Source organism: Corapipo altera, unplaced genomic scaffold (genome assembly GCF_003945725.1).
Source record: "Corapipo altera isolate COAL_440 unplaced genomic scaffold, ASM394572v1 53, whole genome shotgun sequence".
Taxonomy (NCBI): domain Eukaryota; kingdom Metazoa; phylum Chordata; class Aves; order Passeriformes; family Pipridae; genus Corapipo; species Corapipo altera.
In genome coordinates, this window is record NW_020884900.1 from 7,923,516 (window position 1) to 7,951,339 (window position 27,824).

Below are 27,824 nucleotides of genomic sequence, written 5' to 3' on the forward strand. Positions count from 1 at the left end.
CTCTCTCTTTTTCTTTTAAAATCTTCTTGCACAGAAACATGAGTATTTTATTCCCACAGAGACATGGTACACCAGGAAGTGATCCTCCTAGAACCTACTTCTGGTCAGCTTGATCACACCCCTTGGGTTTGCTTTCAAACCACAGAACACAGAGAAGGCTCACAAATGAAAATATGTTGTCATTTAAAACTGAATCAACTTTCTGGCCACCAAGAAAGACTTTACACAAAACTGCAAGTCACTTTATATATCATCCCCACCTCATTCACTCCAGCATAGTTTCACATCACTGTAAATATACAAAAAGATAATACTTTTTTTGCTGGAGTTTTAGTAATCTACAGTATCCTTATTCAAATCCAACATTCCTTGTATACACAGGCAAGAAATTGTTGACTCTGTACATGACAAGAATATGAATCCAATGATCCAGAAAATTTATTTCTTGAACCATATTAGTCAAGGCCACACTCAAATCCAACTACAATTTATTCCACATTTGGGTAAGTCTTTGTGCTTTGGAGAGAAATATGCAGATGCCGGCAGAGTGTATCTCTACTGAGCAAATGAGGTAAATTGGTTCACAAAAGAGCACAGTTATTGGTGGTGGTTCTATTCTAGTAAACAAATAGATTAGGGCTCAGGAGAGGCACTACATGGGACTCTCCTTAACTTGGTCTTTCATTACTGCCCAGGAATAAACCACTTCACAGCTGAGAGCTGAATGGATTACACAGAATCATAGAATATGCTGAGTTGGAAGGGACACATCAGAATCATTGAGTCCAACTACTGGCCCTGCCCAGGACACCACAACAATCCCACCACATGCCTGAGAGTGTGTACTGGACATCTCAATTCCTGTTAAAGGCAGCCCTTTTGATTGTGTGTCAATCCACACAATCGGGAGAGATTTCTAACACATTTGCAGACTTGGGGCAAATATCAATATTTTGTTATCAGATTCTGTTATAGGGCTTCTTTTATCAGATAGAAGCATTTCACTGGAGTATGCCTCTCTAAGGAAGGGTGCCTTCTAGCATTTCTTCCCACCTACACTCCCTCTACATTCCTTCTACCTATTCTTCTCCCCAAAAAGCAAACCAATGAGAAATACTGAGGAGGCAGTAAACTAGAGTGCAGCTTGGAAGAGAAAAATCACACTCAGAGCTATGCCATTAGCTGGAGCACTGAAGCAACAGCTATGGGTCGGTATCGTTCATCTCATCTCCCAGTGTAAGGTTTGGTGAGTCTGTGGGCATAAGCAGGAGCCACTCAGCATGGGAATAAGAAAGACCTGGTCTGCCTTTCTCTCAGATGCACCAGAAACATCTTGTATCAGAATTCTTGAAACTTCTGACATTACCTTCTCACACCTCCAGACTACAAAACCCTAATTCACCTCTAATGGATTTTTTTTTTCCTTCACACCACTTTAAGTAAAGGGAACTAACCGACACAGGAAAACAAAATCTTTCTTAACCAAGCATTCTCTCACATTGATACTCAACCATCACTTTGCTTTCCATGCTTCTCCTATGTCTCTTGACCTTCCATTAATGTCCATTTCCCAAACTAACAAACAAGGAAATAGAACTCAATTTCTCATTTCATGAGAAAAGCCAAATGGTTGTTTTGGAGAGGGTTTTTTTGTTTGTTTTTTTTGTTTGGTCGGTTTTTAGTTTTGTTTTGTTGTTTGTTGGTTTTTTGGGGGGGCGTGTTGGTGTTTTCTTTGGTTTTTTTTTCCCAGAACAGACTCAATGTTTTAGCATTCTTCCACAGTTCCAAAAGAAGAGGATTTCCACCCACTCTCCTTGAGGTTAAGTCATGACCACAGCACAACTCAATGTTGGGACACATTTCCTGGCATTAATAGGAAATGTCACAGCTTATTTTTGAGCATTCCTGCCCCTGGAAAATATGATCTTGTCTGTTCCATGCTACTGAGAACTTTTTTTATTTGTTTGTTTTAAGGTTATTCATCTCATGGTGAGAAGATCCTGGCCTAAGAGATCTGCAGTCTATGACACATAACATCTTGCAGCTTAGCAAAGATGATATTTTCAAAGGACACCTCATGTAAAACAACAAAGAACATCTCACTATTCACAGCATCTCTGCCTGATACAGAGCTTTCAAATACTGCATCTGCTTGCAGTTCTCTTATTCATCCTATTCTTATTTATTAGACAAATTAAAGCAAATACTTCTTATATACATATATAGACACCTTTTGTTAACTGAATGATAAAGTACCACTCACCAGGTTGGTTTATTACTATTACTCTCTTTTTGTACAGAATAAAATGAGCTGCTTTATGCAGATACACAGAAAAATCAACTGATAAGCATGAAGTGCAGTTTACACTAAGAAAACTAACTAATTATGATAAGCTGCCATATAAATTGCTTTGTGACTTTCCCAACAATCAATTTCCAACTCTAAATAAGCCTCTGGCTTGAAAATGCAATGAGTACCTAACAACTGTGTCAATAACAACAACAGAGAAGACCGCAATGATAATATAAACAGGATACTTATCTTTCTGGAAGTAAGTTTTTATGTAAACCAATTTCCTTTTCTTTTTATGTCTGTGATTTAAAGGCAGCATGTTTTTCACAGTGCATGTGTATGAAGTTGAAAGCCTTCAAAAATAAGAACTTTGGGTATTAACATTTATTATTAAGAGGTGTGTGTCAATTTTATAATTTTACTTCAAATAGTTTAAAGTACTTCCTTAAAAGTCTAAACCAAATTCTGGAATGATCGATATACATTATTAGTTCCACATGAACCTAAGAATATTTATTTTTAAAGTGTGAGGAAGCTGAGCAAATTGAGGCACAACAAGTAAATCCTAAGAGGATAGCTTGGGACTTTCACATGTCACAGCAATCACACTACTCTCTCTGTCTCCCAAAAAATTCTACCTTTTTCCTTCAACACCAACTGTTGAAAGTAGTAGGTGTCCTTTGACATCTACTGGATTGTGAATTCCAGCAGACCTGGATGGCTAAACACTTGTTGTGCATTCTTAAGTCCACTTCTGTCTTGATCTAGTTTGTATCTCAACTCCTACAAAGCCACTGGCTGGTTTTCTGCGTGGTACACCCTAACAATCAAGCAAAATGAATTCTGTATAGATATTCCAGGCATTAGCAAAAATTTACTATGCCGAACACTCTCTGAGTACAATAGCACAGTAAAATGATCACAGAAAAGAAGAAACATATCAAATTCAGGTGTCTCTCTATCAGATTATATGCCTACATACTTGCTTAGAAATGTAGACAAAAAGAGAAACTGAGAGCAAGGAGGAACCTCTCTTTTCCTTTGTTCAAAAAGGCTCTATAAAGATTACTGTCAGAGGATTAATAGGAAGCTTTAAAATATTCTGTCCCTGGTTTTCTGGACATTGACATGGAATTCAGTTTATGACTTTTCAAATCAGATTAGAAAATCAGAAAACATATCTGTCAGTTGCTTTAAACATATTAGCAGAATAAATATTCATTTGGGCTCTCATCATTCAAACATAAAACGAGACAATGCAATGCCTGCATACACCAGAACACTTGGGTAATTAACTGTATAGACACCAAAACAGGATAGTGGATTTGTTCAGAAAGTTCTTACCAGTCAGAATAGACTGGAACTATTAAACCTTGACCTAAATCCAAGCTAAGGCTCTAAAAACTACTTACATAAATACAGGCTTAGTATTTAATAGAAACTGCTTCTTCTTCCTTTTACCAGTAAGCTATGGGGCAGACTTGCCACTGGTTGTTCCCAGAAATAAGAGCACAAGAAAAGGAGGAGTCATTTGTAAAATGTTACTGGAAACCAAATCACTTTGGCAAATTAATATGCTTTCAAGTAAATCAGGTAACAGACAATGGTATAAAGTAACTGCTTATACAAAGGGCATCCAGTATATGTTTTTATATGTGAAAAAACAGATTTTCATGATAGTCATGATTTAGTGATATTGCTTCTGAAGAGATAGAATGATAAACTACTGTTTTCCCCAGTAGCTGGAAACTACTGTTCTTTTAGAAGGCAATTTGCCTTTGAATGCTTACACATAACAAAGGCACTTCCTTACCAAAGACATCATTATGAAAAACAAAGATACAACTTGAGTGGCGTGAAGGGTGGGAAGCCTTTCTCCACACTTGAAAAAAAACTTTAAAAATACATTATTATGATTTTTAATTTTCTTTTTCATCAATGCCAACTATGTAAAGAATTGAAAGCTCTATTTTGAGATATGTACCTAGTAATTAAATTATCAACAAGGAACAGAAATGTACCTGGGACATACATACAAACCACTAAAAAAATTACATAAACCCCAACATTTTTGGACCAAGTTTCTGCTAAAAGGCACTACACTTCATTACTTTTGTGTATTGGGAGCATGGCCATTTCTATTTAAAAAACAACAATAAATAACTGTTCTGTTTGATTTTTTTTTTCCTTAAAGGTAGATCTGGGCAAGCAGATAGAAAGGGGTGGCCCATTTATTTTATTTCATCAGCAAAACTGAAAATCAGCACAATACAAGCAATGGAATTTAGAAATAAATGAAGTGCTTTGTATGACAGGAGGCTGTGTCTTCAAACTGACTCATTTTAAGTAGGTAAGAGAACTCTACAAATAGTTCTATTTCATACAAGTAAATCACTGGAGTCTAAATCCACGTAAAATGAAATACAAAATGCTAGTTTAACAAAGATCAAGAAAAAACCCTTAGGAGTTTGAGATCATTGTTTTGGAATCAAAACAAAAATACAGCTGGCTATAAAATTACCACTTTTGAAGGCTTGCCTAATGGGATTGCAATTAGATCACATAAAGAATCAAGTCATATTGTTGTCAGATACCCAAAACCTAAATAGAAGGTCAATACACTTTTACTGAAAAATAGGAACAGTGGGGCTGAGTGAAAGTTCAACTTGGAGAAGTGGGTCTAAGCAACAAAGTAATACAAGGGAAAACAACTTTCCCAAAATGGGGAGAAATCTTCTAAAGCTTCAAAATACATATCCAACATTTACTGCTCTTTTCATACTCAAACATCATAACACTCAATAGAATATTTACAGTGATTTTTCCATATAATTCCACGCTTATGTCGCACTGTCGTATGCTGTTTCTGTGGGCTTTGAAAGAGAGAGTGAGATTTTTACCATTCCTGAAATTGACTGTACAAAACATGGAGTCAACCTAAAAAGACCAGATCCTGACTGGAAATTATATGCTGTATGCATGAACGCAAAAGCTATAAGATACATGGTGTAACTCATGCATAATTATATGTTTTTAGCTATGATTTTTCGCAGGTAGAGCAAATAGAGTGACAAATGTCTAAGTAATATAACTGTACCAATCAAATACATCCAACTTGCTCCTGTTTCCCCTCCCAACCCAAAAATCAATTTACAACTGTACCAAACCATTTGCCAGACTATAGGATTCTGATAAACAAGGGACAAATAAGAACACTCACAAACAGCATTCTTCTTTCCAGTATGCATTGAAAACTGCCAATATCAACAGCTGACTCAATCCTATTTTACAACACTGCAAGCACTCGGTGAAGAAAAAAACTTGAAGATATTCAGAACCTGTTTAAGTATTTCATTCTTTCCTTGGAGATTTTTCTATTGACTCCAATTAATCTTTTATGGGCTTGTGAAGTTAGAGATTTTTCTTTGTATAAAAGAAGTTGATTGAGTTAATGGACCCTGCCAGCAGGTTGTTGAATTTGTTGTTCCAACACCTGGAATTCTGAAAAGATTCCTTAATTACTTCCTTGTGAATATATATATATATTTATATATACTTACATAAACTTATCAGATCATGCTAACAATGTCTTTTTAGGGCTAATTTTACCCTTTCTTTGGATGACATTCTCTTCTCCATTCACTTTATTTATAACTGTGCTTAAGTACAAGGAAATTCTCAGGATATTTAGCATGCAGAGCATAAGATCTCTGAGAAGAGTAAAAGACAAGTAATAAAGAATTACGTGAGTAGCTATGGGTAAAAAGTTCGTAATTTGGGGAATATAATTTTCCCCTTTCATTACAAGAGAGCAGGTATTCTCAAATCTTAGTGATACCAGTGGTGTTTAGAACCTGGCAAGCTCCAGTTCTGAATGAACACCCACGTGGACACGTCTGTGATGCTGCTAGAGCCACACAATTGCTTCATTGCAAGAGAAGTCAATCAATAATGCAGGCACACAGCTTTTCATACTTAATGCTACTGGTATTTCTTTTGCCAAGTCAGAAAACAAAATCAGCCATGAAGCCACACTTCCAATTCACTATTATCTAAATAAAAAGATCTGAGAACACCTGGCATTTAATGGTACTTTTAATGTATTTTTATAGACATCAGGGATGTACAATATTCTGTCATTCTATTTATTGTCCTAGTAGAGTATAGCTACTTAATCCAACACTAGAAATACAACCTTAAAGCCAACATGGTTATCTGAAATTCAAAGGCACTTCTGCGGGGGGTGGGGGAGAGCAGGAGGGCAATGGGTTGCAGGTTTTTTGGGGGCGGTTTCTGTTTTTATTTTAATCCCTGAAGTCCAGCTGTGTGCTCAAATCTAAGATTTTGGTTGGTCCTTTCTCCTTAAAAAGTATCAATTTCAACGTGAGGTCAGTGTCCAAATATAACGCACTACAGCACTTCCAGGACATGATTTATGGGATGCCATATCATTTTATGCCAAAGCCAGGATGTAGCTTCATATTCATCTACAGCTCTGGTACAATGACTGTTATATAGGCTGCAATGACTTAAAATCTAATCTGTTGCTTTCCTCATCCTTCCCACCTGAATCACAGATCCTTACTCAGGTGCATTGCCTGCCTGATGCTCTCAGAAAGTTTCAAGCAATATGATAATCTACTAAAGCTACCTCCATCTTCTGTAGTGCTGTAGAATTTGAACACACACTAAAATAAGCTACCATCAATTCAAAAATGTAAGGCTGACTTTGACTCTGGTATCCTATACAAAACCTGCTTGATTTATATTATCAATGTAGAAATAATGTATAACATAGGAAATAAATAAGAGGATGATTGCTCTGGTTTAGGCTAAAAGCTAAAAAAGTGCTCCAAGCTTTTCAAATTTCTCCTTTCGTTTTTGTTTTTGTTTTTTTTTTCTAACAGAGGTGAAAAAACTTGGAATGCACTCTTCCTGACTTCAATTTTCCACCTGTTCCCTGAACTTTTTGTTCCATAGGTATGCAGAAGGAATTTGAGAATTTGCCCAAGGTGTTTTAAGATCTAAGGATTGATGAAAAAGGAAATTGAACACTGATCTGCCTTTAATGTTGAAAAACAGAGAAGAATCCCTTTTTATTGCAATGAAAATGTGTGAACATTTCAAAATTATAGATCTAAATTGTTAAACTGCCTAAAAGCTCTCACTTTACAAATACTAGAAAGTTTACAAATTCTCTCAAAATTACCAGTGCTGCATGTAATCATCTACTTAGCAATGTTTAAGCACTCTAATCTCTTCACGTTTTTCTCTCTCACACACACACAAATCACTGAATGTTATTATCCATAGATTTATTTGCTTTCCCAGTGGACTACCTTTAAATCCTATTTAATATGAGTTAAAATCTGTAGTCTTGACAGGTATGGTTTTCTCATCTAGTGTTTGAAAGGCACAGTGTTCTCTGTAAAGTGAAATGCAGCAGTAACTAATACAGAGAAGTCCTTACAGTAAAGCTTATCACCTTGCAGCAGTTCATACCAATAAAAGTTTAGTTCATACCTCTGTGATTGGTGAGGTCTCTGGATCCAGAAGGCAGAGGTGTATAGTGCATCTCTGGAGAGGCAGAAGGAACATCACAGGAGGCCTGTGTGATAAAACCAACATTATCAGGACTCTGAGTGGAGGTCGATGATTATACAAAGTGGATGCACCTGCAAGATGAGTGCTGTGATGGGGTTACAGAGTCACCAGTCTTAATTTGTGTTTTGTTAAGGTTGCTTGCAGTCCCTCAAGGTAGCTGTACTCAAAAGAGTTTACACAACAACATAAATGAAATATCATGGCTAAAAGAATATTTTCATACAGCTAACAATTTAAAAAAATTACCATCAGGAAATCGTTAGGCAATGCTAAAAATGTTCCTCTTGCTGAAACAGATTGATATGTACCTAAAGGAAGATACGAATGAGTCTACATGTAAGAAAAGAGACAGAAAATAGAAAGCTGAGATTAGACACTTTAGATACTTTTCAAAACTAAAAAGAACAAAAATAGTTTCCTTTTCCACCATCCTGTGAACGAAAAGAAGTGATCCATTACAAATTACAGTGCAAAAAAAGTGTATAAGTATATAGAATTGTTAATAATAAACACTTAAAACCCACACCAGAAGTCTAATAAAAGATTAAATACCCAGGAAGACTAGGTCAGAAACCTTAATACCAAAATGTTAAGGGAGAAGCGAAGAAACACTAATCTTTCTCCATAATAAAAGTCTCAAGATCCTCTCATTCCAATTTTAAAAAGATTAGACTGTAAAACTATAGTTTATAGTAAAGTAATCTTCCTTCAGTTGGATGTTTCTGTTGAAGGAAAGAACAATATAAAGCCAAGACAAGCCACATTTACCATCTTGGTTTTTAGTTATAGAGAAGCAGTGTTGCATTGCTAAGAGAAGATATGAAAATAAAGGATTGTGTTGGTGAATATGAATCATCATCAGTTTTTAAAATTCAGTTTAACTTATACAGATTGATATCATGGTAGTGATATGTCCAGTTTGCTCTGGAGTGTTTACAATCTACCCATTTCAAGACATATAAAAAGATGATATGTTTTAATAGAAGACACAAAGGACAACGTTCACTAAAAGTTACACGATAATTTCTAATAGCAAAAAAAAAGGTAAATAAAGAGAAAAGTACAAAAGCTAAACTATTTCTTGAATCTCATGATAAGTTACTAAAGTGAGTCTTGAGAGAATAATTACTATTTTCCATGCAGTTTGTTCCCTAATGAGATATTGACTTGTAAGCTGCAGAAGTCAATCAAAGGAATCCACCTCAATCTTATTTTGTAATTAATCATATCCTCAAAATTTATATATTTTTATTAATTGTGAAGAATTAAAAAACAGATTTACAACATCTGATAAACCTGTAAAACAGGACTATAATATTTTGGGAAAGAAAAAGCTTAAATACTGATTCAAATCTTAATTGCCAGACCAAACCTGAGAATGATAATCAGAAATCCACAACAATGAAAATTAATCATGCTAATAGTTTATTAAAGGCTGTAACTTGGAAATCTTCTTTGTTGTAGCTATTGTACTCCTAGTTGATAGTATATAAAAATGTTAAGAGCTAAGTGACTGAGCAGATTAGTATATTAAGCTTTTGGAGACCAGCCATCAATTTCTATGTCAGACCATAGTTATAATCCCATTTTTGTCCCTAGCAAAAATCAGGTCACAACATGAATATGCATCATGCATCGAAACAAATGTCTAAATAGAGACTGGTTTGCCTAAACAGCAAGTATGCTACTTATCAGATATGAATAAAAATATAGAATATCCTGCCTCTGCTGACTCACCAGTGATAATAAACTCTGTTCAGGGAACCTCTTCTTCAGAGACGTATTGCTATAGACAGAACTCTCACCTTCAGCTAGAGTGAATAATACTTTGATTTTGGTAAACTGTAAACATGAAGCTCAATCTACTCTGGACTACAAAGTACTGGAAATCTTCTCTCTGATGACCAATAAGAGCTGAGGGCACAAAACATGTCAGAGGGAGAGATAGAAGCTCCTTATACCCTGCAGTGGGTATTTGAAACTAATTCCAAGAACAGGTATTTGTTCACAACTATGTATTTTCTTTAGGTTGAATGGTTCTGGGTAAGACAAGAACAAAAATGTCACTAAGTATTTAACATAAGACTTCATCCCTGTAAATCACTCAAAAACCTGGAGGAATAAGTGGTCTCATACTGTACACTCTAGATGTTATCTGCCTATTCAAGTGTACTTATTTGGGACTCTGATAACAGGGAAGGTTTCTCTTTGGTACTTTTAATCTCAATTTAGACTGTTGACAGCTTGATGATAGCTTTTCCTAAAATTACTGGAAGAGAGTTTGCCATTTCAGCAATATACCACTGAGTGAGCAAAATTCAAGAGCTTCTAAAAAGGATATTGGAGTGAAGGGGCAATTTAGCTTTATTTCCAATTTCAGGAAAAGCAAGAACAGAAGGGTTTGTTTACTGGTGTTTTACTGTTATTTTATGTACAGTATATAATTCCCTGTCAAATATAGAACAGTTTTCATTACCTTTGAGCTAAGCATTCAGTTAGAGCAACTTTAATTCTATGGAATACCATCCACGGTTAGGATTGTTTTGCACAAACACTGGCACAAGTTCCAAATCACGTTTCTGAGTAAGCCTGTGCAGCAGCAGAAAGACAACTATTTGTTTTCCCTACCACATACTGACATTTGCCCCTAAGCTATTTTCCAAAGAGATTTGTATAGATTGCATTACTCTTAATATTCACAGGAATATTATGACAGTGACAGCACTGACATGTGACAGTTATGTCCTCAAGTATTGGTGACATATGCATCAGAAGTTCTTCTTGCTGTGGAAAGTAACTATATATGCAAAGAGCTTTGAGGAAGGCTGTTTAAAATGGGTGGTAGCTTCAGTTTTATAGGAACAAGTCACCGAATAGCTCAATAAAGAAATTCTAGCATTATTATTACAGAAGAAGCTTGTCTCTTTGCAAACGCTAAAGTCATCCAAGTTTTGCAGTATATCATAGTATGAGGCTTAAAAGTTACTAGGCAAATAAAGTTAGACTACTCACAGCCCCCAAGTTATGCACATAACCAAACATTTGCTAAACTGAGCTACCACTCTTCACATTAACCTGTTTGTTTTGTCCAAAGTGTAGTATCCATTTGATACTAAATGGACTGCAAAAGAGTACCAGATTTTCAAAGGATGTTCATCAAAATTATGGACATTGTAGAAGCTGTGGTAGGAAAAAAAAAAAAAAATTACTAACCAACCAACCAACCAAAAAGTAATCCACCCAAATGAAAAATCCCACCAGAACCCCTCAGAAACTAAATTTCAGGTAACTTTAATTAAAGTAATGGTTACTGTTTAGGAAATTTTGCTTTCTCTTGATAAGCAAGATGTGGCTTGATATTAGCCCATATTGGCTAATATCATTCCATATAATGGAATATCATTAATAGTCATTGATCATTGATATTCTTCTATTTGTGTCACATAGCTTTTACTTGTATCCTAGTATTCCTCTGCTAATATTTACCCTCATTTCTAAGGCACAGCACAAGTTCTTTCTGCATCAGTAACTGTAGTAGCCATTAATTTATTATACATGAAAAAGTTTACGATACAGGAGGAACAGCAGCATGTTGCTATGTTCCTGACAAGGGTCCAATCAATACACAAGGAAATTACGGAAAAATGTGATAAGTAAAATTCTTTCAATACAAACATATATATAAAGGAAGATTGCCTTAGCTAAATACATTTAATTCCAGAATACTTTCAGAGGACATCATGAAAAGAAATCTTAGTTTGATCAAGAAATCATCCAAAAGAGAGATGGTAGAGTGCAGTATGAGATGTGGTAGCAAAACCACATATTAAGAAAGTACTGTTTACTACAAAACTATAGACAAAGACTAAGGATTCTCTTGTGTCTGTTACCTTAGAAAGATTTTAAGCGTTTGGGATTTCTCCCTTGCAACATACTTCTTACCTACTATGGGAATATCTCAAACCTCCAGCATTTCAGAGTGAGACTAACTTCTTTTCAGGTAACTGATGAAGACTGAATTTCTTGGGACAGAATGATACTCATTTTCCAGGTCTGACCTATGGTTACCAAGAAATCTTGTGTTCTGTGATACTGTTGTTTATTTTCATTTATCACTGTTTTAACACAAGTCATCTAGCAATACCATAGTGAAATTACCTTAGCAATTTGAAATTTCATTGCTTCTCATTTGGTAATTTACATTCAAATAAAAATGGAAAACAGTTTTGTGACATTGCAGTGATCAGCCCGACGGCACATATTCCATTATAAGATGGAAAACTAGGATTTAGAAAGAAAGTATTATTTATTTAAAAATATTTTTAATATATCCACATGAAAACTATGATTAAGAATGAAGGAAATCCCTGCATTATTCACTTTTTAAACTAACAAAAACATTTTTTTTAGAAAGGTATAGGAGTAACAGGACAATCTATGGTATAGTTCCAACTTCAAGAATTAACTAATACTTGTTTCCAAAAAATTTATTTTTTATCTAACAAATGGTAATATTCTCCTGATAAGCTTATTCTGCCTCAAATACACTCAATGCTTAAAATTAATCATATTTTAACGGATTTAGTATAACTACATAATTATAATTTTAAAAAATGTCTCCATAAACATCTACATAGGGTAGATCTCTAATTGGATCTCTTGGGCACACATACCCTCCTAAAGACACACAATAGCAAGAGTCTTCAATAATTCATCTATATTTTGAAAACTTGCCCAAATATCTGTGTACCAATATGGCAGCAATGTGTCGATTCAATCCCTTTGTACTATATTCACTTTGGGTTGAATTTATGACATGCTTGCAGAGGGTATCAAAACACTACTTCAGAGGGTCTGTTTCTTTCCATGACCTTGCAGAACACTAACCACCATGAGGTCTTTAAGAGCCTGATGACAGAAGAAAATATCACAGGAAGCAACAATACACCAAGTCTTTAACTGTTCCATCCTAGGGAATGGTTAGTGAAGAGCAACTTTATTTACAATGTATTTGCTTTTCTGTGAACTTAGGAACCACACAGCCAGGGAAAGAAAGGGGTGAAGTGTGAAAGAAGGGATAGAGACTATAGATATGCAAAAGCAGGTCCTGACAAGAGCAGGGTACAACAGGTCTGGCTCCCTCTCCCCAGCTGTGATCTCAGCCAGAGAGTTCAAATGGGCTGGCCAGAATTTGTCACCGACCTTGACATGCTGTTATGTACTGGAAAACCAAGAGGTGGCACAGCATCCTTACTGGGAAAGGCTGCCTTTGTTAAAGGAATGGGATTTCCCACTTTCCCTGCTTCACAGTTAGCAGTTGTCTTTACTAAACCTCCAGCATAAATTAGAGTCACTTTAATGAAGGGAAAAAAAATAAACCTTTGAAACATTTGGAAGGAAATTGTCAACTGTCTACTGGTTCTCAAGAGTGCAGGAATCTAATTAGACAAAAAAAAAAAATTCATTTGTTTAATCCCTGAATTTCACTTTTCAAGGAATAAAAAACACAATACTTGGATGGCACTAGTAAGGGAACATCATGTGTAGTATCAGGACATACTGTACATCTGCTGGGTCAAAACAAATTTGTAGAGACTAATGGTTCAAAAATACAAATGGCCTGCTATTTTTGGCAACCACACAAGTTCCTTCAAATATTTCAGCTGCTGAAGGAAGTAAAATGGGAACTGTAACTCAGATAAGCCAATCCTCTTTGAATCATGATTTGAGAAACAGACTCTGCTATCCAAATTAAATCCCTCTACTAGACATCTCCTTTTTATAGTTCTAAACACAGGAATAAACAAAAAACATTTCTTTCATATTTAAATTTAATTAATAACACAGTTGTTTCAGCTATAATCACTGGATAAGGACTTTGACCTTAGCAAATATTCATTCTGGATATTTTAGCAGCTTATTTGCACACGTAATGCTATTAATACAGTAGGCCAAATTATTGCAGTATTAGGACAAAAAGGAGAACAGTGATCTTATATTTTGGTTGGCCTTCCAATTCCAATAACCTTCAACAGAAAAGGCAGGAGAATTTTGCTTACTTAACAGAAGTAGTGGAGCTTAAAAAGATTCAAAGCATTTTGGATTCAAAGCATTCCCTTATTCTCTTAAAAGAGAGATTACCACTTCTCACTTGAATTTACTTTACCTTTTGGTTTTCACTTAATGTTAAATTGCAAGGTTGAAAGCAGGGTGCAACTGGATCAAAAATGCAAATGAACATCAGATAATTCTTATGCATTTAGGCCTAATTGAGTGTAATCGATATGTCTGGTGTGCAGCCAAATTCAACTATTGTGAAAAGCACCTAATGTATGGACATTATTTTTGGACTACTGAATGCCAGAAAATAATGAGCTGGCATTCAGCCTTGGTGAATCAGCCCTTGAATTTTCATCTAAGAGCAGTTTTGAATTATTACTGAAGATAAGGTGTAAATGTGCAAGGGAATTTTATCCATGTTTCTCCCATGAATCATAAATGAGGAAAAAAATTACAGTCTAAATTGCACTTAAAAGGAATAAAGTCTTTTCATGTCATACATGATTTATCAAAATGATCTCATTTTAAGAGTACTGTGGTGTATCTTGATTAATAACATTAGTAAGCATGATGAATGGCCTCTTTAATGGTAACACAGAATTTATTGGCAAAATCCCTACTTCTACCAAAAAGGGTGGGAAGTAAAATACACAGCAGCTACTAACTTGAAGAAACAGCTTAAGTAAACTCTCTGCTATGTATTTTGCACTTAGACATCTTTGAAAATCCTTAACTGAGTTTATTCTCATGCTCACTTGGAAACAAGTAACAGGTATTACCTGAGGGGCAGCTCTAACCACTACAAAAGTCACTTTGCAGTTCTCTGCAAAACAAGCTGAACTCTGCGCATACTGTAAGAGGATGTAGTGTATTAAGGTCTTTTGAGAACATTGGCCCCAACCCCTTATGACCTTTTTCAATATCCTCTTCATTTTGCTTTAATATCCTAAATGCTTCCCTTCTTCCATTACTCCATCTTACCCTCCCCCCTCCTCCCTTTTTTAAGCCTGCTCCAGCCTGCCCTAACTAATTTCCTTTTGGGCTGACAGATCAGAGGCCTTCCTACCACTGTTCCTTTTAGACCTGTGAAGCCCTCCTCGTAATCCTGCTGCTTGTCCACAATTAATCTTTCCAGTTGCCACATTATTAACACTACCACCCACAGACAGAGGATGCCTGAGCACGGCTGGACACTCGCTCCCCACTGGAGCATCAAAGTTGTCAATCACACACTAGTCAGAAAGTTGCCTGCTGTCAACATCAGAGGATTTCATCCTCTCCTACCCGCTGATCAAACATTTTTCTTCAGAAGATTAATTCCAAGTCCCCACCCATTTCCTCCCATATCCTCTTTCCCTTTTAGGTTTACTCAATGATCCATCTTCTGTATGGAAAAGGAAGCAGTGTATAATAGAAATCCTTTCAAAACAAAAGTTCAGCAAAACTAAATTTAAATCCCAGCTGTTATCAACCTCTTCCCCCTCCCTCTACCCCCTTCCCGTGCAAGTTAAACACCTTAAAGAGCTTGGATTAGACCTAGTCACAAATGCCTTTCTTTGATCAAAGGCTCCAAGACTTTACACAAATATAATCAGAAGGCAATGACTGCATCTAAGGAGGCTGAATTGATTTGTTCTACTGTAACATATAGCGTACAAAAATGCCCGGTAGATTTTTTGACTTCCAAGACCCTTCTTTTGAAACTTATATCACTCTAAATCCAAGAATTTTAGCATCTTCTTAACAATATTTTTTCAAGGTCAGTAGACAAAAAGTCTTGCATGGTATTTGCCTTGTATCTTTTTAAAAATCATATCTTACCTATTCACACTTAAAAGCAAAACGATGCAAGAGATTCTTCAGCTCACTTAGTTCAGCTTAATGAGTTGAAAGAAATTAACTTCACTATTGCCACCTCTCCCTAATCATATGCCACATTCTAATATATTCATCTCTTATAAGTTAAACCTTACTGTTCAACCGGCTCAGTATCTTTCATTACAGTAGTTAACAGAATTTGTCCCTAAAGGAGCACTTAAACGTTCTAGCAACTCAACAGTGAATGAAAGCAATACCCATTAATATAATCCAATAAGCAATCTATTCACTGTAAAACATAATGTTAAGTTTTAAAATAAGAATAAATCCATTTAAAATAACACTACAAAATAAATTCAAAGTTGCTCAATCATACTCATCCTCAAAATAGATTTTTTTAATGCTTTTTCATCTCCTAGAATTGCTATTAATGAAAATCAGGAACTCAATAAAAGACCTGCAGAAGTATAAAACAACAACAAAAAAATCTGTTGGCCTTGAATCCTGATCTGAGATTGGGAAAGCAAGGGTAAACAATAATTTTATATTTTATGTTGCATTTATTTACCAGTATCTTTACCTTCCCCACATTCTTCACATATGACACATGCCACCTTCTTTTCATTTACAGTATAGAGAATTCAATGGGCTTACATACCAGTAAAATAAAACGCAAGGAAAAAACAAACAAAAAATAAGCATGTCATACCCCAAAACCACAGGACTCTGCAACTGTTGCTAGAGAATTCTGAGTTGTTACAGACAACTATTCTTTGAAGCGCCTTGTGAAGTGAACCACAAATGAATTTCAAGATGCTAGCAGATGCTAACTTTTTCTAAGTCCCCACCTCATCAATGCCCAAACGTGACATTCATCACATCTCACTTATTGCCCAACAGTTCTGAAGGAGTGAAAGACTAATATGGAGGTTTTAGATATTACAACTTCAAAAGAAGATGCAAAAGCATAGCTAAGTCAGTTATGTGAAGGGAAGTAATACATTACACTGGTAATGTATTAGATTCCAAGTCTCCTTCAGCCATTCCCTGTAATATTTTTAAGTAATTACATCACAACTACAAAACACAGCACTAATGGAAGCAATTGCCAAGACTCCTGCTATGCTATGGCATAGCAACAGTACACAAGCTGCATACACACACTGAAGTAGAACTCAAATACGCATTACATACAATACAGTAATTCTTTACTTTTCATAGCCCTCTGTTTTGAAATAAGATGACTTAGAACTTCTACACCTTTTTTTTGCCAATCTGATGTCCACAGATTCTTCAAAAGCAAAGACAGAATCAGCAAGCTAAATTGCTTTCTTTTGGATAGGAACTCCCAAGACGGTTCCATAAATTAAATCAGTAACGTAATATCATCACTTGCAAATACATTCAATGATAATCAGAGGAATGCAGAACAGTGAATACATTTCACTGATCAGGCATAATTGTCAAAGGCCTTTCTTCACTTTGCTATTCGTGCTGCTTGCTTTATTTTTTAGGAGGTATGGATGATGCTGCCAGAAAATGAAAGCTATATCCTAAAACTTTATAAGGTACCAGTACTTTAATGAGTGTTGCTGAGTTGCGCTGATCTCCTTGCTTAATTGGCACAGGAATTCAGAAATTGGACAGTTAAAAATGCTTTCAAGGCATCCTTATTCTGTCATGTGGGAATAAAACTGAATTTCAGCTACAACCCCTTGTCACTCTATTTAGTCAGCAGAAGGGGGTGCTGTAGTGTAACCTATTTAAAATGCAAATAGAGTAACTTTTGTAACAGCAGATTAAAACTAGCATTTTATTCACTTGGCATACCCACAGCATACTGAATACTGGAATCAGACTTGTCACTGCACACCACAGGTTATTAATAGCGCTCAGAATGGTGTTGCTAAATGTGCAAGTTAAAAGCAAATAAACAAAAATGCATTTATCTGTGCTATTTGTTCTCTGGGAGAATTCAGCAAGGCCTGCCTCACACTGTACACTTATTTATCCAAGATCCCTGAGGCTCATTTTTTTTTTCTTTAATTATTTGATTGACAGCCACTTACCATAGCCAGAAATTCTGGGAGGATATATGATCTATAACATTAATATTGTAGAGAAAAATACTGGGATTTTTTCAACCTGGACAAATAAATACATTAAATAAGACACAGGAAAGAGTCTGTGGTGCACAACAGCTACTTTCTAATAGGCCTTTCTGGACTCTTGTGAACTACCAGTACATGAAAAAAAACCACAAAGTCAAAGGCTTCAGCAGAAGCAAATCAACACATTGTGCTATGGCTTTACACTTCATTTTCCTACAATGTCAGGTGTCAGGGCAGGCAAACGGGTTTCCCCTCCATATTCAAGCCAATTCCTCTGTTCTTCATCTTGATCTCTCAGAGATTCATCAAAAATGCGTTTTAATTACATCTCCTCCCCCTCTCCCCCTCCCAAAAAGAGTGTAAACATGACTCCTTTTTATCTCCTGATACATCTGGACAAGTAGACAATGTGCTAAAACAAAATAAATCTGCCCTGACAGTCACATCAAAGGGTTCAGCTAGGGGCTTGCAGCTACTTAAGGCACAGGAATGTTGTTGCTAAGCATCGCTCTACAACCTATCAGTCTCTTAAAGAAGAGCTTTTTTCTTTCAGAGGGAGATGAGGAAAGCTGGAGAGTGGGAACCAGACTGCAAAGGGAGATTGGGGATTTTGGAGGATTTTGAAGCTTAAAGTGAATTGTGTGAAGAAAAGGGGGTTTGTTTTGTTTTGTTTTGCCTCTTGACATACAGTCTACATTTGTGGGAGGGAAAGTACGGAAGGAAGGAGGGGTTAAAACTTGTTGATGAAACATCTTCTGAATTATCCCTTTGGATAAAGCCAAGAAAAGTCTTTGATATCCTTTTTCAAATCCCGGTACTTACTGTAGATTCAAAATAGAAAGACTGTGACCAAAAGCAATAGGGCTGGGATACCGAGCCTGTTAAAAGTATATTGTGAAATACATCCCATGCTCTGCTTTTCTGACAAGCATTTGATAGATGTGTACATTCCTGAAGAGGTGAAACTGGGAACAATGTCCATATCTAATAAATAAGCTCTACAGAGAAAGGAAACTTCTGATACATAAGCGCATAGCACAGTTTGGTAGTCAATTTACTAGTAAAAACTATTCCTTTCAGAAAAATCTTCAGTCTTCCACATTGTGCCTTGCAGGACTTGATTTGTATGTTTAGTGCTTAAAACTCCAAAGGAGCTAAATTATACTAATTCAAAATACAGCTATGATGAAATGGACAGCTAAAAATTCAAATTATGCTCTCCCCTCACAGACACAGGAACATACCCAAGGCAGAAAGACAATCCAGCCTGGAAAGTACACTCAAGTTTCAAAGCTTAATTATCCTGAAGGTAAGCTAAGAAACTGAGTAGTTTGGTTACGGCAACACTGAGACGTGAATGAGCTGTGGTCACACATCTTTGGTTTTTAAAAACAGTTGAAAAGTTTAAAAATATCCTCCTTCCTTTTTAAAAATTAAACAAAGAAAACATGAAATGGACTCATTCTACATGCAGGGTAACTATCAAGAACATGAACAATTACTGAGCCCATGATATTATACAAATAAATAACACTTAGCATTATCTTCAGCACTATCATATTTATTAAACGGTGACTGAGGGCAGCAGTAACCATTTTTATTGTCCCATATAGCTCTTATTTTCTAATTAAACAGAAGGTTATTTCCTCTGCCAATGCAGCCATTTATCTTATTTGAGTGTTACATAATATTTTTTCCCAGCCAAGCCTGACTATAAAGTGTTCTGTGTGGTGAACTGTGGCCCAACTTGCTTTCCTGTTTGGTAATCATAGAAATGGGCCATTTCGTGCTGTGTTAATAAATAAACTTTTTGCAATTTCTCCTAAAACATGATAAAGCTTATACTTTGTCCTACCCTCTAGCTTCAATACAAGGGCAATGAGCTGTATTATTAAAGATATAGGTCAAGCAAACCTGATGATTTCAATCCTGTGGGGTGCTTTAGAAACTGTTGTCATATTACTGAGATCATTCTGCTGTTCCTAATTATTCCTCTTGGTTGCTTCACATTTCAAGTGATTTCTCTCACACTTATGTCAAAATTTATAAGCTGCTCCGTGTAACAACACTACATTATTTCCTCACTTGTTATGGTAATATAGGACAGAAACCAGGAGAATGCTTTAATCTAGCTGACAAGGATAATGTAGTCTAGAAATGTAATAAACTTTGCATTCTACTACAAAGTTGTGGGTTTTTTCCCTACCATGAAACATTTCATCTAGATAGACATCTTAGAAAAACTAATTGCTACAATAACTTGAATATCCTCTTATCTGAGTTGCTTTTATCAGAAAAAATGTATCAGCATTAAAGCATTCACTCCAATAGCTTGTGCATTCTCCTTATTCCCATAATTGCTATTCTGCAACATTCTGTTGACTGTACTGTAAAACTACATGCTGCTGAAGGAAACCTCTTTCCAAGAAGTCTGTGCATCACACTAACAGTGCAAAACATTTCTAATTAACCAGGCTGGGCTTTAACAGTGCTGTAACACATCTTGGGCTGACTGGCACAAAATTTTATTTGTACTAAGTAGCTTTAGACTGGGAAAACATAAAATCAACTTTATGCGATAGCTTCGTGGTCTATAGCATTTTTTGAAGGATTTCAGAAGGTAAAGAGAGCTGCCAGTGGAAAAGATAGTCTAATGAAACATTTGAATTTTAAAGCCAGTATGTCTACTGCTTACTGTGGGTGCTAAGCTATGGAAGCATCATTTCCTTCAGAACATACTAGAGGGTACAAAATTATGTTAACCCCTACCCCCCAAAAAAACCCAAGCAAAGAAAAGAAAACAACAAAAAAACCCGACCCAACAAACAAGCCAAACTAAAACACAATTCCTATTAGAAAATGTCATATGAGTAACTCAAATCTGACATCCATACTAATATTTCTGGGGATAATTTTGGTCAATTTGTTTGTATGTGCAATTTGCCGTATTTGTCAAATGTGCCATGGGTTTTAAAGTGAAAGCAACTGAAAGTGCAATCAAACTGAAAAAAACAGATTACAATAATATGAGTGTGAGTCCAGTGCATCAAAGCCATCAGACAATAAAATAGGAATAGGAGCATTAGTCTATAATGGCAACCTTTTAAGGGACTTTTTCCAGATAAGTGAAAAGCAATATTTAATTGAGCATGCATACAGGAAACAGAGAGGAGGCAAAGATGAAGCTTGTGTTTTCTCAGTCAGAAATACTTGCCACCAGCAATGTCAGGGAGGAAAAAAAATAACACTGAACAGATTTCTGGGTTTGCCTCTGTTCCTACTTCTGTCTTCATTTAAAGAGCTGATGACCTGACTGAAGGTAAACTTTGCATGGTTTGGAGGTGTGTGGGTGGGGAGGGGTCAAGAGGCAGAAGCAATATCTTCTGAAGGCTTTCAAGTCTGGATCTCAATTAGAAGAATTGGAGTTCCTGTCATGGCCCGACAATTGGCAGGGTGAACTATTCATATGTTTTTGAGATTTCCCTCTTCTGTGAGGTCTTCTGTCCCAGACAGAAGACCCAGCAGGTATGAAAGACACACTTTGCCTCTTTTGGCTTTTCAGCTACCACCTGTCAATACGTAAAACTGTCTTGAAAGCTGATGACTTTTTAAGTGCGCCTATGTTCAGATTTGTTTTCACAGTGGACAGCCAAAACAAGGCAATGTCCCAACCACATTTAAAAATTCTAAAGAAAGAGCATTTAGGCCTTCAGAATATAAACACAGGTATTTTAGGGATATAAAGTATGTGATTAATCAATATCCTATTAATTTGTAAAGCATCTGCTTATAAAACAGAAGCAAACTCTGATGGGAATGATTAACAACAGGAACAGAAATTAATTTTAGGATCTTCACAAATGAATGCATGAGAGATAAGAAATCATACACAAAAGCATTAAACTACAGAAGAGCGGTACCACATCATTATATTTCCATAGGTTTTGGTGAATCAAAATAAACTAAAAACACTGGAAGACACTGGACACTATAAAAGGGAGAGGCAATAAAAATAGTTATGCAAAATACAATTATATAATTTTGTTAAAACAAGAAACACAAAACTGGAGTACAGAAAAAACAGTTATAGCACCTATGATTTAGATTCATTTAACTCCAAAATAATGTCCTACATAAAGTAGTTCAGAACTGCCTGAGACGTGTTGTTTATGTTTACATATCAGAAATACATAAATAATATTTATAATTACTTTTCTTGAACTTATTAGTAATTGATGTCCACTTTTTCAATTTATTTGGAAGATACCTTCAACCCTGCATGAGAGGAGAGAAAAAACAGCAGAAGAGTTGGTTTAACTCCAAAGTTCTCTTCCAAGCTCTATGTGTGGAGTTTTTGGAATTCGGTCTGCCCACAAAACACCAGTAAGTGAGAAATTTTTATTCCTTGAGATGATGGATTTAATGAATGCTGTCCTAGAATGCATTGAGTTCTGTCTCTTTGAGAGGCTTTCTACGTTCTCACTGAGGAAATGCTCTAACTCATGGTCCCTACCCACACATTCCAGAAAGTGCCTAACAAAATCTATCCCTCAGCTCAAGAAACTGTTCCCCCAAATTTGCATAATTTCAGGACATACTACAATTCAGGGGTGAGAATAGGGGGTTTTGTCAGACAGAGTAACTGCTCATTTATAGGATTGTTGAACTTTTCTTGGTTTCAGCTGTTACTATGGTTACTTATATAGCTGACATGTACTGAGCACTTCCAGTCTTGGCTAAAAAACTGCCATCTATGTACAGTCTGTCACAATCCTAGGAAATCTGCTCCAACAAATCAATGGTGCCATTAAAATTGTTCTTTTTTTTTCTGCCCTGGTGTGTAAGCTTCAGTGACAACTGGTTCTTCTTGTATTCACTTCCCAGGTTAGATGAAAGCTCTGAATCTTATTCCTTGTGCTGCTGCTCACTTGAGGTGATGCTATTTGCATACTGCAATCAACTCTCCTCTTCACGTCCCCTTGGCTATCAAAGACAGACAGAATTTCCTGAAATTTATCAGCATAATTTATGCCACCCAATCTTCCAAGAAACCTTGTACCCTCAGTTCTTCTTCAGTCTCACATCAACTTTGTAGAACCACAGGCTTATCCAAATATAAACATGGTGTTCTACTAGCTTTTGTACCACTAATGAGTACAATCATAATATTTAAATATCCCCTCTTACTGGATACCATAAAGAAGTATCAGATGAAACTATTAAAATCTAATTATTTTAGGTCTTATCTCACTTACAAAAAGGTTACACAGCACTGGGCAGAAAAACTGATCTCCATGAAAGCATGTCTACTTTGTCAACATAAAAACTGTTCACTGGTACTTAATTCACTGATCACATGCCATGTTGAATTTGTACCATTCTAGCTCCTTAATCAAAATAATTTATGTAATATTTGATAAATATATTTAAAAACCTAATGGAAATCATTGTTGTTATCAATACTGAAGCCCACAGCTTGTACTGACCAAAGAGAAGATGGACTAAAGGAACAAGATATCCTTCTTCCTCTCCTATTGTCATCTCTCTCTCATTCTTTTCACCTGGAGTTGAATCTACCCCTTGTCAATGAGATGACACTTTCAGCAAAGCGTACACATTGACAGAATGTAATAAATACATTGTGAATGGTAGTGTTGCCCACAGAAGTTGGAGGTACTCTCATTATAAAATACTAGAAACATCAAAGGAAACCTGACATTTACAGATATAAGCATGGATCACTAAACCGGGCAAGTAGTGGGAGTGGAAAGAATATTTGCCTTTTCCAAAGCCGGAATATAAAAATCTGCTACCACAAGCAGACAAAGCAAACAGACAAAGTAAAACTACTTAAGGAACTGAAGCTAAACAGAAAGACCAAATAAGCCTGGATTATACAGTGGGTAACTTCAAAAGCTGCTTGCATTCATGTCTGGAGTACAACTAAGCACATAAAACAATGATGTAAAATGAAAATGATGCAAAAACATTCTGCTGTACATACATAATCACAGAATCAGTTAGGTCGGAAGGGACTACAGAGGGTCATCTGGTGCAACCTCCCTGCTCAGACAGGGTCATCCTAGACCACATTGCACAGGATTGAGTCCAGACAGTTCTTGAGTATCTTCATTGAGAGAGATTCCACAACCTTCCAGAGCAACCTGTTCCAATGTTCAGTCACTCGCACAGTAAAAAAGTTCTTCCTCGTATTCAGGTGGAACTTCTGTGCATCAGTTTCTGCTGCTGCCTCTTGTCCTAATGGAGATACCTTTTCCTGAACTACTGTTTCTGTGTGATAATAGAGATCCTGTGAGTTTAAAATTCAGCTAACCAACCAAATATAACAATTTTCGCTGCAGTTCTTCATTGACAGTAGTTTCTGAAGGCATAGCAGCATTTCTGAGAGTCCTTCTCATTGTTCGAACATGTCTTTGCATCCTCAGAAGTTACATTTCCTACATTGCATTAGCTTTATAGAGGGTAATTCAATTTGAATAAGTGTTTGCATTGGGTCAGAATTTAACATGAATTGTCATACCTGTCTGAAGCAGGACTGGTAGTCTAACAGAGGAGGTGATGCTCTAGATGCTCTCTCTTTCCCGTTGGTAAGTGCATCTGTAAACTTCTCATAGCAGACTTTAACACAATTTTGATGCAAAAGGTGTTTAAGCTCTGTACTGCTCTGTACAAGACCAGTACATCATATTCTGCCCACTTTCTTCCATTCTGACAAGTGTCTCAAGAGTATCACCCAGTCATATGTCTCTTTCACAGCAACAGAAAATAACCCATTGCTAAGACATCTGTTGGCAGGAGTAGTTTTGGGAAGGAAGGGAAATAAATTCTTCAAGTTGCATCTCTATGACTATAAATTATATTCTAAAATGCTTAACTGAATGTTTTTGATTTGTTCTTCGTTATTGTTCTGTTTGGGTTTTTTTGGATTTTTTTCTTCTATCTATTAATACAGAAGTCAAATTAATATAGGTCTACTTGCTAGAACACTGAATTAATTGTTCTATAAACATAAATTCTCAGACACCATAATGAAACAAAATGAACAGAGCCAGCTTTCATATCTTTGCCTCCTCTGTTCCAGTTAGCTTCAAGTGTGAATAACAGAAATAAATAACAAGGCAAATATCTTCAGATATTCAGATTTAAAAGAAAGATTTATTTCCAGTTATATGTATTCTAAAACCTGTGGAAGAAATGCTAGAAAAATATTACTCATATCATTCTGTAGTTTCAGCACTGGACTTTGGTCTCAGTGGCCACCTCATGGCATGACAGTTTTTGCTAATATTATATCTATGGGCTGCATAAAGTAACAAAGTTAAAAACAAGATGACGTATTTTGACTATTCACATCACAATTCACTTTCTGTTACTTATAACTCTAGATTAAGTTATTAGAAAGATATTGATGAGCCAAAAGTTTTACACGTTGTAAAGCAACTGCTCCAACAGCATTATTTAAAAAACTGAAACTTCTCACTTCCTTAAAATGCAACTGTTGCACGTGGAATTCACTTATTTTCTCTCACTGAAGCACCTGTGCGCTAAAGGATCCACCCCTCCCTCCGCCCCAAATCTGGCACTTTAGATACCATATGATTTTATTATTCAGAAATACTTTATTACTGCAATAAAACTGCACTTTCCACTTTTCCACTGTCACTTAAATAGTGAATGTTAAATCAAAAAACTGAAGTCAACTCTGTTGATTCCACAGGCAGGATATTATATGTTAATAGGGCCAGGCAGTACAACTGAGCAGGAGAAGAAAAATGTCCCCAGAAGTTTACATAGTTATACATATTGAATTTCTGGTTTTAATGTTATTTTGTTTCTTGTAGTGCCATCACCACAAAGAGTAACTGAGAACCATCCAGTTGTGTAGCAAATAAAATGCCCAGTATTTGCACTTTCATATTGCTGCCCGAGAGAAGCACCCAAAAGGTGGTCCCTTTTTAATAGTTTCACTTCTATGTATTTTGGCTAGAGAAGACTGGAAGACAAGTGCCTTTCACTTACTGGTAGACACCTGTAGGCCAGCATAATTTCATTAATTTCCTGTTGAAACACCACAGGAATTGAGTTTATTCCCACTAGCATGATCCTTAAACTGTTGCATCATTTAGCAAATTCTTCCCACGTTACCCCAAACAGATTTAGGCATCTGTACCTAGCAGAACTGCAAGTACATCAGCATAAGAGAAAAATGTCATGTTCTAGGTTGGTTAAGATGTTAACTTGATTAAGACTCCCGTCATCTATCTTATTTTGCTGTCTAAAATATTATTGTACATGAAAATTCTTCTGTATCTTATTTTCTTCAAGCTATTATTTTTCAGATTGCTCTGTGGAGATTCATTTTATTTTTCTTTTCCCCTATAAAACATGTCTTTGAAACCAAGCTGCTAAGTATTCTCCTGTGCTAGCAAAAGAAGTTAATACAGATGCTTTCTCAATCCATTTGTTAGTTTATGGATATAATCTTGAAAGAAGAGAAACAGCCAAGTAAATAATGGTTGCTGTAAACACGGTATTTAATGTATGAACAATTTAACCTCAATTTTCATCTGAGAGGGAAAAAAACCTGTTACACATTTGAAAATACTTCCAAAGTTATATTTTATTGTAACCACACTCATCCTCTCTGGTATAAACAGACACAAATACAGGAACATCAGAAATACATCTGGAGAAAGAAAACAATCTTTTCTGGCTCAGCTATTTAAAATAAAAAGGCAATCATCACCCACTGCCATCACTACTTGTAGAGAACCTCTTTCATCAGGCTCAGATTCATTGACAAAAAGAAGTGTAAAGCTAAAGTAAGTAGAAGACTTTTCAGTGAAACACATACTAATCTACTTGTTTCTCATCTTGCAAAATGTAACTAACTTTTTTTTCTGCTTTAATACTTAACATTAGCTTATCTACTCCCTTCTCTCCATTTCTATATACAGAATAGAGAAGTTGTCTGTTTGTTTTAATAACTTTTGCAGTTTTTTAGTGAATTAATCTTAAAAGAACACTTTTTCAACTTTCCAGAACAAGAGGCACTGGGTAGTCTTCTGAATGTTGGATACTCATCTAAAACAAGTTCCATCTATCACTAGTTAATATGGCTCTAAAATACCTTTCTCCAAATAACTAAAATCATTAGAAGACTGATGAAAAAGAGTCATTTTTATCATGCACTGTGTCTGCTTTCTAAAATAGCCACATCTAAAAATAAATTAATCAAAATAATAAAAACAATGAAAAATGCTCATTCTAGATGTTGGATAAAATGCCTTTTTTAAAAAACAAAACAAAACAAAATAAAACAAAACAAAACAATGAACTTTGTATGATAATTGGTAAAAATAAAACATACAGAAACCACTTGGTAAGGGCTGGAGACTTCTACGTAGCTTTAATTTTTTCAGGTCAGCATTTAACCATATTCTTACAAGACAACCTGAATTGAGGTAAGTTTAAGCTTTTTCCTGAAGCAGACCTGATACAACAGTCCTAGGAACTAGGACTGTAATTTTATCGTGTGCATGTCCCAGGGCTTTAGGTTCCTCAGAGACAATTTTAGTCCAAGAGATTGTTTTTTTTACCATGCATTATAGATTTTAACTAATATCTGTGCTTTGCAATGAATTTTACAATTTTAAAATTAATTTTGGATTTTAAAAACTCGTTGTTAAATCAAGAAAGGCTGTTAATAATGTTAGACTTGCAACTTTGAGAAAATCAGATTGTGGTGTTCTACCCAGCAGGAATGGCGTTGAGTGAATACTTAATGATTTACCAGTTCTACTTGACTGAGCTTGCATCCTGTAAATGGATCATATGATCACTGATCACAAGTTAAACTGCTTTTGTTTCTCGCATGGCATCAGCCGAGGGTCTGTTGTACAGTACTAGAGGTTCGT

General features: G+C 35.8%; 1 protein-coding gene across 3 annotated transcripts in view; it reads right to left on the reverse strand.

Annotated features, from left to right (window-relative positions):
* The window catches only part of LRMDA (leucine rich melanocyte differentiation associated), a 643,108-nt gene that overhangs the window by 96,452 nt on the left and 518,832 nt on the right, over positions 1-27,824 (reverse strand). For all 3 annotated transcript variants that reach the window (XM_027649410.1, XM_027649409.1, XM_027649411.1), the window contains exon 6: positions 7,817-7,901. In XM_027649410.1, the coding sequence (XP_027505211.1) occupies positions 7,817-7,901 (85 nt within the window). The remainder of the gene's footprint in view (positions 1-7,816; positions 7,902-27,824) is intronic.